Source organism: Sus scrofa, chromosome 4 (genome assembly GCF_000003025.6).
Source record: "Sus scrofa isolate TJ Tabasco breed Duroc chromosome 4, Sscrofa11.1, whole genome shotgun sequence".
NCBI lineage: Eukaryota > Metazoa > Chordata > Mammalia > Artiodactyla > Suidae > Sus > Sus scrofa.
The window spans coordinates 124,746,896-124,759,696 of NC_010446.5; the positions used below are offsets into that span (position 1 = coordinate 124,746,896).

At 40.5% G+C, this 12,801-nt stretch overlaps 1 protein-coding gene across 1 annotated transcript in view; it reads right to left on the reverse strand.

Annotated features, from left to right (window-relative positions):
* Positions 1–12,801, reverse strand: part of RPAP2 (RNA polymerase II associated protein 2) — an 82,260-nt gene that overhangs the window by 55,241 nt on the left and 14,218 nt on the right. Inside the window, exons 5-6 of the mRNA XM_003125906.4 lie at positions 12,652–12,717; positions 10,191–10,279 (exon numbers count right to left, since the gene is read on the reverse strand). Of these exons, the coding sequence (XP_003125954.2) occupies positions 10,191–10,279; positions 12,652–12,717 (155 nt within the window). The remainder of the gene's footprint in view (positions 1–10,190; positions 10,280–12,651; positions 12,718–12,801) is intronic.

A 12,801-nucleotide genomic window follows, 5' to 3' on the forward strand; every position in this document is an offset into this window, starting at 1 on the left:
TACACACGCTCTCACCATACAAGCCAGCAATCACACACCACGCCATCTGCGCAAAGGAGGTGAGAACTTACGGCTACACAAAAACTTGTATGCTGTGTTTACAGCAGCTCTATTCGTATCTGCCAAAACTTGGAGGCAATCAAGACGTCCTTAACTAGGTAAATGGATAATTACTATGGCAGACTGACAATGAAATGCTATTCAGCACTAAAACGAAATGAGCCACCATGCTATGAAGAAACAGGGAGAAACTCGAAGGCACTTTAGCAAGTACAAGAAGCCAGTTTAAAACGTTAGTCCAACTATATGACATTCTGGAAACGGTCAAACTATGGAGGCAGGAAAAAGATAAAAAGTTACTGGGGTTCGAGGGGTAGGAGGTGAACAGGTAGAGCTCAGAGGATTTTTAGGGCTATAAAACTACTCCGTGTGATAGCGTAATGGTAGATTCAAGTCACTATACCTTTGTCCAGACCCCAAACTGTACAATACCATGAGTGAACCCTAATGCGAACTATGGATGTGGGTGACAGTGACGTATGAGTGTAGCCTCATCAATTATAATAAATTCCAGAATTCCCGTTGTGGCTCAGCAGTTAACCAAACTGACTGGCATCTGTGAGGACATAGGTTTGATCCCTGGCCTGGCTCAGTGGGTTAAGGTTCCCGCCTTGCTGTGAGCTGGGTGTAGGTCAGAGATCTTGCGTTGCTGTGGTTGTGGCGTAGGCTGGTGGCTACAGCTCTGATTCGACCCCTAGCCTGGGAATCTCCATATGCCACAGGTGCAGCCCTAAAAAGCAAGAATAAAAAATAAGTTGTAACACACTGCATGTTGATGGGGGATATGGATAATGGGGGAGGTTATGCATGTGTGTGGGCAAGGGGGTTATGGGAAATCTCTGTACCTTCCTCTCCATTTTGCTGTGAATCTAAAATTGCTCAAAAAAAATCAATTGATAGAAAAAGAATAAATATAAGGAACTAGGTGTGCACTAAAAAGAAGCCAAAGCATGGAACATAAATCTCATTTAAAGAGCAAAAATAGGGCTGCCATGAAGGTCGTATTATAAAAAAACTTAGATTAAAAAAAGTCAAGCTAAATGGACAGATGGAACCAGAAGTCATTTGAGTTAGGACATTTAAAGGGTGCCAATTAAAAATAGAGTTGCAGGAACTTTTCTGTGTAATTAAACATCACAGTATCAATCATATAACTGTTGCCTAGATAATCCATTATCTTCTGTTCAGTCCAAGCGCAGGAGGCACTGCAGGGAGTGGACATGCTTGCCAAAGCTCTCCTAACTACAGGAGGCACTGCTAACTGACCAGGGCAGCCGCTTCCATTAACCCTCTCAGTACCACACCTCAGGCACACACCCTGCTCTAGAGGTTCCCCTGCAGTTCAGGGGTTCCCCCGAGACCAATAATAAAAATATTTAGAAGGAAAAGGCAAAATAAGGCAATCAGCAGTGAGTTGCTGGAGAGTAAAAATTGAATCTATTTTTAATTCTTCCTTAGTCTTTCGGCCAATCAAGGCGTGTCCTTTCCCACTCATCCAAATTATCCTGTTTTCCCGACCTCTTCCCACTCACGAAAACTGCAGTCACAGAGGCTACCTAGGTGTGGTGTTGCTCAAAGAAAACAAATGACACTGCTTGGACAGTGACTCGCCTGGACTGTTCCGGGGATATTTATAACTCCCATTAGGAGCTTTTTTAGCAGACCAAATAATACGCTAACGCTCACAACAGAGGGTTTTATTGCCTGTTGACTACTTCCTCCCACTTCCATTTGTGGTTCTCACTCTTCCCACCCCACACCCCGCCCAAGTCTTCCCGGCTAAGATGATCAAGGTTCTGTATCTTGCCGGTGTCTGGCATTTACCTGGTCCCACCTGATCCTGTCTGAGGATCACTGTTGGGAAGAAAATACGTGAGGACACAGGGATTCTCCACTGGATTCTTATATTAAATGGATGACCTGCAAACACAGGGCATATTTCATCATTCAATGAATTCTTTCAAAAATAAAATTCCGGGAAGTTCCCGTGTGGTGCGGTGGGTTAAGGATTGGGCATTGCCAGAGCTGGGGCGCAGGTTTGATCCCTGGTCTGGGAACTTCCACATGCTGTGGGGGCTGGCCAAAAAAAAAAAAATTTCTGAACTATTATATGTATGGAATATGCTGGATATGTTAAGTAATACAAAGAACAGGTTCCTATTCTTAAGGACCGTAAAATTTAATAGGAGAAAAATGCATGTTCTTAAGAGATTTACAAATAATAATCCTTATAAGAACGATGTAGCTATTATTATCATTCCCATGTTACAGATACAAAGACTGAGTACAGCTAGTAAGTGGTAAAGCCAGGAATCAAGCCCGGCTCATAAGAACTACACCCTTGCATCACACAATTCAAGAGAATATGTGCTAAGTACCATGAGAGAGAAGTTAGCTGCTACAGGAAATTAGAGACGGAAAACTTCCCGCTGAACCAATGAAGCAAAGCTTCAGATTCAGCTGGGCGTGTAAAATCCATATAGTTTGTATATGAAGATATTTGAGGCTAACACTTTGGATTTTACTCGGAGGTTTCACCTCACAAATGTCTCCCCCTTTTCTCTTTTCTTTCATTAAGCCACCATACTTATATCTAGCCTATCTCTAAAAAATAAAAACCCACCCTGTCCTTCCCCATTTTTTTTTTTTTTTTTTGCTTTTTAGGGCTGCACCCCTGGCATATGGAAGCTAAGGGTCGAATTGGAGCTATAGCTGCCAGCCTACGCCAGAGCCACAGCCACGCCAGATCCGAGCCTCGTCTGCGACCCACACCACAGCTCATGGCAACGCTGGATCCTCAACCCACTGAGCGAGGCCAGGGATGGAACCCACAACCTCATGGTTCCCAGTCAGATTCGTTAACCACTGTGCCACGACTGGAACTTCCCTATTTCATTGTCAAATTCTTTAAAGAAGCCTAAGCTCATCACTTCCAATTCCCTATCTCCTACTCAGTCCTCAACCCTTTGCCTCCTGAAATGCATATGCATTATTCTACTGAGATGACGCTCGCTAAGATCGCCAATTACCATGGGTCTGCTAAATCTAAAGGCTATTGTTCAGGGTTTTCCCTCCCTTTTTAAAGTAGGAGGAGTTACTGCTGTGGTGCAATAGGATCGGCAGCTGGGACGCGGGTTCAATCCCCGGCCTGGCACAGTGGGTTAAGGATCTGGTGTTGCCACAGCTGCCCCTTAGGTCAGATCTGACCCTGGCCTGGGAACTGTATATGCCGTGGGGCAGCCAAAGGAGAAAAAAGGAAAAGTAGAGAAGAAAGAATCAGTAGGAAAGGAGAGTTTGAAAGGGGAAGAAAATGAATCCTAAACTAAGGAAGAAACCATCAAGGAAGGCCTTGGTGGTGCGAGGAGGGGAGGCACGGTAACAGAGGGTCCTACCGAGGAGGCTGAGACACGACAGAGCTTGTGACGGAAACGACGACGGTGAGGGGATACTGGTGTCAGTCGTAGGCTGTCGCTGCTATGAGGTGGGGGTTGGCTTCAAAGGTTAAGGAGAGGCGCAAATGTCTGCATGAATCATAGTCATTAAGAAACAAAGAACAAGCACGTGAGCGCAGAGCGGATACTACCCAGAACAGACTGGGACAGGGCCAAAAGCATGCAGCGTGCAGGCCTGGGTCCCAGACAAACCTGGGCGTGGGTCCCACATCTACATACATGAGCTGAATGTTCCTGAGTGAGTCACTAAAGCTCTCTGGGCCTCAGCGCCACCAGGACAAAATGAGGAACAGCGGGTGTTTCCCCAGGGATGCGGTGAGGCCTGCGTTAAACGGGATAGCTCACTTCAAGCACTGATGGTCTTATCTGAGAACATGAGCCAATCATCTTAAGCAACCGAAGCACCGAGAAAAAACAAAGAGAAAAGGATGGCTGAGGCTTGGGAAGGTGGACACGGGGAGGAGAAAAGTGAGAAGGAACCCACGACTGTTGGAGAGAGTGCTATGCAGCTGCTGCCTGTGGAGCTCAAGACAACCAGGTTAACGGGGTCTGCCGACCTAGAACAGAGCTGAGGCGGAGACAGGAGGTCAAAACCAGGTCACAGAGCACACTCAGGAGCCAGAGCTGTAGATGAGACAGAGGCTGTGGTCAGAGACGGGAAGCTCTTATTTCAAGATCTTGGAGGCAGAATAGTTCCAAATACGAATGAGGTACAAGGATGGCTGAATCAAGGGCTAATCGAAAAGTAAAACAAGAATTATTAAAACAAAATTCAGTTTCTAATGAGGGGGGAAATTAGCATATATTAAGGGCTTATTTTAAGGTAGGTGAACTTTTTTTAATTGTGGTAGAACATACATAAAATACACCATTTAAAAAAAATTTGGCTATAGTTCAGCGGTATGAAGTACATTCCCATTTCCGGGCAATGATCACCATTCTTCTCTAGAACTTTCTCACCTCCCCACACTTTCTGCCAGTAGGTGGTTTTGCATACTATCTCATTTAATCCTCATATAACTTACAACTTTATTTTGACAGATGAGGCAACTGAAGCTCTGAGAGGTTAACTGCCTTTCTAAGATCATTTCAGGTATCAAGTAGCACATTTAATTCAGGTTTTACAAAGTCTAAACTCTAACATGTTGCCTCTAATTAAAGTCAGAAGAAAAGAACCCCCAAGGTTGTGAGGAGATACATCATCATTACTGAACCCCCACAGATGCTAACTTTACTATTTTCCTCTCCTTGGTTTCACCTTTCTGACTTCACATAAAGAAAACTGCACTAAACAGTTTATGACTGAACTGAATACCCTGATTCCAGATGTACAAAAGGCAGGTTGGATTAGACAGAGTGGAAAAAATTAAAGTCATTTTAGAAAAGGGGAGACTGGTATCTGACACCAAGATAAACTAACATTGAGCTTAACGAGGTATTGGACAAAAGGTTCAATATACAACTTTGTTGTGGGCGTCAGCTGTGTTAGAAAGACAGCAAGTTACAGTGCTCCTTCTTGTCTGTCTCTTTTTAGATGACACTCTAAAGTGCTGTCTTTGTTAAAAGCCCCATTTCTCTTCACCCTAAGTCAGTACCTTCCGAATCCCTGCCAAGTGTACGTTGTCTCCATCAAGGTAAAAACTCCATTTAAAACCAAGTAACCATGCTAAAAGATGCCTTCAAGCTGGTTCTTCATCAACATTTCACATCATCTTCATGAAAGGATAAATCTGACGATTACCTGTACCATTCGCCAAGGAAATCTAAAACTAGAACCAACAGGCCAAGAGACATTGGGGGTGGGGGGTGGGAACGTGTATGTTACACACAAACCAAAAGAAGCAGTAAGCTACAATTCCCCCCCATGGTAGGAATTTTTCAAATATAATTTGAGACATGTTAAAACCTGTTTCAGACAGTTTTTATTCTGTCTACCAAGCGAGAGAGCTAGCTGTCCAGGAAGAGGTTATAGAAGTTGTTCGGCAGAGGTTTTTGGCTTCCGCACCTCTGAGATTATACTGTTTGTTGCCAAGAAGCCTGTGTGAAAACCCCCTTCTCTGGGCCACATGATGGCGCTTTCAGCTCTGTCAGCATTAACCATTCACCCCAATTTCATTTGCTAAATCAAAACTTGATTCTCAACATTTGTCCTTCCTTCTCAGTTTTAACTCCTAATTTTTTGGGTTACAATTCAAGAAACTCCCCTCCTTCAAAGACTTGTCAGAGCCTAAAGTCAACCAAACAGGGTTTATAAATGTAACTATAAGACTACCAAAACCAACATGTGGTCTCCAAGGAACAAAACTGTATGTGGTCTGTTTCTGGCCACCAAGTGGGTGAAAAATTTCTAACTTACAACAGGAAAAGCATCATACTGCGTCACGACCCAGGCCATCTAGGTCAGTGTTTTTGTCTCTGCAAGGGCATCAGGAGACATGCTGTGAGAAGCACTGCTGCTGACCATGACATTCAAGACATACTCCAGGTATTTTCCCCTTCCTAATGACAACAAGCAAGGGGCTTTAACACCTCTAAGACGCTTTCTGATTCCAAAGCCTCAACAGAAGCATGGAATGAGAACTCATGAATCTGAGTAAACCCTGAATCAACTTACACATTTTTACCAATGAGGTGGTGAGTCTACTACGGAACAAAATAATACCTGAGAAATGTTAAAAGGCACTATAGGTTTTAGTATTTTAGAATCTGGTGAGTATTATAGTAGCTTCCACAATAATGTAAGAAAAACCAAATTAAGTCAATTTTAATATCCTATTTCCAAATCATATGTAAGATCATGGTGTCCCTGAAAATGTAAACTTCAGGTTGTCTTGGACTACCGTAAAATACAAAACACTCTCGGTGTTTCTCCATAATTTAAAAACTTTGATTCAATCCTTTATCAACCTTTATCTTTTACAGCCTGAAGAGTTCAAGTTACTTGAGTCAGTAATTGTTCTAAACTCTGAAATGAGACAGACTTTCCACCAAGGTAGTACAAATTTCCCTAGGCTTACGTTGATAATTTTCATCATTTTTACCAATAAGACATTCCCTTATCTAGAAAACTTTCACTCTAGCAGGAGCAACTGACTTAGAACTGTGAAACATTAGAACTAAGGGGAGCTCGGGTTAAACACAATATTGTACTTCAAAATTAGGAAAATGAGATTGAGTGCTGATAACACTTTCTTATGGTAAAACAAATAAAAACCTAAGCTAGATCCAAGAAAACAGTGCTCTTAAATCTGCAGATCAGGACCAACCAATTAAGGGGGCTGCAACCAGCATTTTGAAAACACAACAGAGTAGAAAATATCAGAGGCTTTTCATGTAGTGAGATAAAAATTGTTTCATAAAACTTTTGCTTCAGTTCCATGTATATACTAGATAATGTAAAATACATATACAACAGTCAAAAATTTTGGAAATCAACCATAGATACAGAGACCAAACAAGTAGTTGCCAGAGAGGAGGGGTGTGTGGGGGGGTAAAATAGGTGCAGGGGATTAAGAGGTTCAAACCTCCAGTTATAAAAAAGTAAGCGTTGGAGATACGACATACAGCATAAAGGGTACGGTCGATAATACTGTAATAACATTGTACAGAAACAGAAGGATACTAGACGTATCATGATCATTCCATAATGCATGCAAATGTCAAATCACTATTTAATAACCAGAAACTAACAAAATATTACATGACAACTAAATAGCAATTAAAAAAAAAAGATTTTGGAGGTCATTACAACACCTAATTCCGAGTGGATTTTAGAATTTATTCCTATTTTAAAATAATAAAAATAGTAATATAATAAAATCATGACTTGAAATGATGATGATGCTATAGAGTTAATTATTATTACAACTCACCCTAAGCTAATAAAAATATCTCTGCTTTAAACACTGAATGTTGCCATTAAAAGCCATTTTTCCTCTTTAGGTTCTGAACGTTATACCCCTTTCATATGTGAACAGACTTTCTTCAAAATACCACAGTTCTGTAGTTTATATCAACAATAGCTAGAGAAGCTTTTTTAAAGAATACTCAAGCCTAGACTTCTAATTAGCACACAGGACAATATCATTCTTGGTGGAAGCACAGTGACCTCTAGTGGGTTCATGAAATAAAGTGACAGAATCGCTGCCCCAAGAGTTTAGAAATTAAGGGAACACTGATGCATCCAGACATGACAAATACGGGTAAGGCTGCACACAGACGAGTACTGCACACAAATAAGGAATACAGCTGCACTATGTGCAACATGACAGCTGTACACTTAGAGCTGACGCACTGGTTCTTTTCCATCAAGAGGAATATAATCAAAGAACCCCATCCTTGTTCACAATCTACAACTAGCTTAAGAAATACACTTAATTTTTGTGAGCCAGTTTGATAATGAAGTTTGACTGAATTATTTCTAAGGACGCTTTCGGGTTTTTTCATTATGATCCTTTCTCTAATTCATCTTTTACGCCAGTGCCAGACTAAATTCTGCTCAAAAACACCTGATGGCTCCTCAGTACTTAGAGACGTACCACACTTAGCCAAGCCCCTCGATAGGTGTCAAGCCTGTCATTATTTTGTACTTTTTCCCAACATACATCCTTACTTCCAGTGAGCAAATGTTCTCACTACGTCCTTCCCATGCCCGCCTGCTCCCAGGAGTTTGCTTCCTGTCCTCTGCTTACAGTTTCCGCTGTGCAATGGTCTATTCTAACTTACACTGCAGGACCCCAAGAGAAAAAGTGTGAGTTTGTTTCACTCTATGTGTTGCTCTGCTGTCCCAATGAGACTGAAATGTACCCACGGATTGGGTTTTAAACACGTCTGTGTACACGCGCACACACATGCACAGCCTGTTGGGTTAGTAAGAACATAACTACACACTTGAAATGTAAATTAAATTGATTACTGTAGGGAACCCAAGGCCATTTTCATCTTTCTTTTTTACTGAGGTAGGAAAAGGCATACAGATAAAATAGAATTTCAAGAACCACAAATATAAATCAACAGAGCTTCATGATTTGGGGAAAAGTGAGAGTGCTAAACCTAGGATGATGAGATTTTAGGGAAAAGATTAGAACGGAGAACCGTTTTAAATCAGCTGAAGGAAGTACCAATACCTACAGGTGAAGGAAGCAGAGATGGCAGGAAGGGTGACCTATCATGCGGTTCGCAAGCTGCGCTAAACGAGCAGCTAAACGAGCAGGCGAGCTTCAACACGTACAGAAGAGCAATTCGGGGGCCAAGCTGGGAGCGACTCAAGGAAACACTGGTCTTAACACAGGAAATGGAACTGGGTGCTGCTGCAGGACTTCAGGGGCAGCTCTGGTGTCAAGGAATGTCAAGAAAAGAGGCAAACGTGAGAATCGCTACCTCTTTTTTCCTCCAAACAAGAGAGTCAGACGCACTCGGGGAGAAATGATGAGCAATTCCGACCTCACCACGCTCACTGCCTTTCACAAAGGCCACGACGCCTACAGCACGTACCCTGCACCACGCGGGCCTGCGTCCGCAGGTGAAGGTGTCAACAGCACCACGGCTGCTAACTGAACATACAGCAGTGTCACGGTTCCTTGCGTGTCGGATAAGACTTGACGTTTATTTAGTCTTATGTAGTCCTATTTTACCCCAAATAACACTACCTTGTGTTATTTATTCATTATAATGTTCATTACCAAGCAAATTACTTGAGACATTATCTCATTAATTTAAGCCTCTGTTTGGAATTTCTAGACAATATGGTTTAATTATATAATAATAATTTTTGTTACCTTTTAAATATTATTATACCATCTTCTCAGTAATAAATTCTCTTTCAAATTCAGCAACTACTAAAATGTAATAAATTCTCTTTCAAATTCAGCAACTACTAAAATGCTATTTTTTTTTATTATAATTTTTTATTTGTCTTTTTAGGGCTGCACCAGTGGCACATGGAGGTTTCCAGGCTAGGGGTCTCGATCAGAGTTGTAGCTGCTGGCCTACACCACAGCCACAGAAACACAGGATCTGGGCTGCATAGCTCATGGCAACGCTGGATCCTTGGCCCACTGAGTGAGGCCAGGGATCGAACCCGTGCCCTCATGGACGCTGGTTGGGTTCGCTAACTGCTGACCCACGACGGGAACTCCAAATGTTATATTTAAACTTTTCTCAAGAGGTAAAATCCCAAGAACGTCTATAAACTTTTCTGCTAAAAATGACTCTTTAAATTGGCTTTCTTTAAATTTATAAAATATTACAGTAATTTTTAGTAAAGACTAAGTGAATTAGTAACCTGAACTTTTTAACCTTACTATATAGTTTCCTGACAACACAGTGAGTTAGGCTGCTTCCCAAAATCCAGTATCTTCTGGAAAAATTTAAAATTCTTACCCCAGGATTATTACATTAATAGGATTAATAGAAATAGCCACCACAGCAGAAAGCAAAGTTCAGATTTTGTGCTTAAAGCTAAAATAGCAAACAACTAACATTTCTGTAAGTTAATTTTCTGATTTTAAGTGTAAAATCCTTAATAGTTCTGCTTGAGATACAACCATTTCCCCACAACTAAAATGTATACAGTAAATGCATCCCAAAGAAAATCAGACCTGTTCTCTACATATCTCAAAAGGCAGAAAGAAATTATTAGAATACATGAATAAACGTATATGGAATGATTTAAATTACCTTTCTTCTTCTCGAACCCACACTGGAGTTTTAGGAATTTGTGCTTGGAAAAGCTTAGATGCTTTATAACAAAAATTGCTGCAAAAACACTGAAAAGAACATTTAAAAACCAGCAAATTATTTTTCTTATTGTGAAACACACCTTACATGCACAAGAGAATATAAAATATAAATATGTAGTTCAGAGAAAAAAAAACGAAATCCACTGAATCTCCCAGCCAGGGTAAGAAGGAAAGTAGAGAACCTTGCAGGCTTCTACGTGTCCCTCCCTGATGGCATCTCTCTCCGAGTTCCCCAGAGGCAACCACTATCATCACGGGTTCTGCGTTACTCCTTTGCTTTCCTTCAGTTTTGCTACCCACATACATTTCCTATAAAATACATCATTCAGTTCTGCTTACCTTTAAACTTTGTCTACATGGAACCATATAGTTACATATTCCTAGAGTCCTCTCTTCCATGTTATGTTTTTGAGATTCATTTGTGTAGGTATAGTTTATTCATTTATACAGTGTATTATATGTCAATGCCTAAGTATTCCACCCTTTAGTTACTGTTTTTTTTTTTTTTTTTTTTTTGCTATTTCTTGGGCCGCTCCCGCGGCATATGGAGGTTCCCAGGCTAGGGGTCCAATCGGAGCTGTACCCACCGGCCTACACCAGAGCCACAGCAACATGGGATCCGAGCCGTGTCTGCGACCTACACCACAGCTCACGGCAACGCCGGATCGTCAACCCACTGAGCAAGAGCAGGGACCGAACCGTCAACCTCATGGTTCCTAGTCGGATTCGTTAACCACTGCGCCACGAAGGGAACTCCCCTTTAGTTACTGTTAAGGCTGAGTTTTAACTTTTAGTTATCATTACAATGTTACTATGAACCTTTTTTTAATTATAATTTTTTAAATTAAAAACCGTGGTATAATACACAAAATTTATCATCGAAGCATTTTTACCTGTACAATTCAGAGGCATTAAGTGCTTTCTTACTGTTGTGCAACTGTCACCATCATCCATCTCCAGAACTCTCTTCATCTTGCAAGAGTGAAACTCTATACATATTAAACAATAACTCCCCATTTTCACCTCCCCGACTGACAAACACAAGTCTACTGTCTGTCTCTACAAATTTGACTACACATTACCTCATATAAGTAGAATCGTATAGTATTTTGTCTTTTGTGCTGCCTTCTCTTACTTAGCATAATGTTTTCAGATCATTCAGTTGCAGCTTGTGCCCAAATTTCCTTCCCTTTTAAGACCATGTAACAGTCCGTGCTATGTGTGTACATATTTTGCTCACCCTACGAGGAACACTCACACCCTCCCCACTATGTACGTATAGGTTAGTGCACACGGACAAGGGTGGACACAGAAGAAGAGGAGAATGGCCACAAAGACCGTGTAAACTTGACCACCTATTTGACTCTGCCAAGCTGCTTCTCAAAAAGATTGTACCAATTCTTATTGGACCAGAGTATAAAGAGTTACTAATATCGTCAGATTTCTAAAATTTTGCTACTTTAGGGGCTGCAAAAATGTAACTCAGTGTGTTTTTATTTGCTGTTTTCCTAACTACTGATGAGGCTGGAGCATCCTTCATATATTCATGAACCATTCAGATTCCTTCCATAAAAATTTTTTAATCAAGTTTTTTACCTTTTTTTATAGATGATGTGTTCTAGTTATGAATCTGTGGGCAGTTATATGTGAGAAGTATAACTCCTGATTTGTAGCTTACCTTTTCACTCTTTTTTAGAAACTTCTAATAAGCAAACATTTTCAATTGTTTCTAGTCTATGGTCTATAATTTTCTATTTATTTAAGAAATTCTCTCTAGTTGAAGTTGATAAAGATATTCTCCCATAATGTCTTTGAGAAGGTTTGTCTTTTACATTTGGGTTCTTAATCTACCTAAAAGTGAGCTTGTTATATACACAGAGATAGAGTTTTCACTTTTTTGGAATGGATAATTGTGCCACTACTATGTATTTAAAAATCCATCCTTGGGCACAGTCTTTAAGGCATTACATTAGCCTGCTGTGGCCCCCTTCACCTGGTAAAGCAATAAAGCTACCTTTTTCTCCTTCACCCCCAAAAATAAAAAAATTAAAAATTCATCCTCTCTCCACTGATCTAAAATACTCCTGATGTCATATACCCAGTGTCCATGTAAGGAGTGCCTCTGTTTCTGGCCCTCTGTTCTGTTCTATGATTCACTTGCCTGAATTTGTGCCAATATGCACCTTTAATTTTTAAAGGTCTGTATATCAACTAAAGTGTAAGCAAAGAGTTTTCTTCTTTTTTTTTTTTTTTAACATTTTGAATGAAATTATTTACAAATGAAAAACTCTTAATATGGCTATTTTCTACAAGGCGAAAATTTAAAGGCCTATTTTTAGAATCCCATTTAGTGTAATATTATATATCCACTGCCACATTGAAAATGCCTTTAAACTTACCTTTCTTTCAGTAATATCATAGACTTTATTGGTTCTGGTAGAAATTTTGTATTTCTGTTTTGGTACCTAAAGAAAAGAAAATACAGCTTACAAAAAAATTCAAGTAATAAACATGAACTTCATAGTTACCAAGATTAAGTCATCTATGGA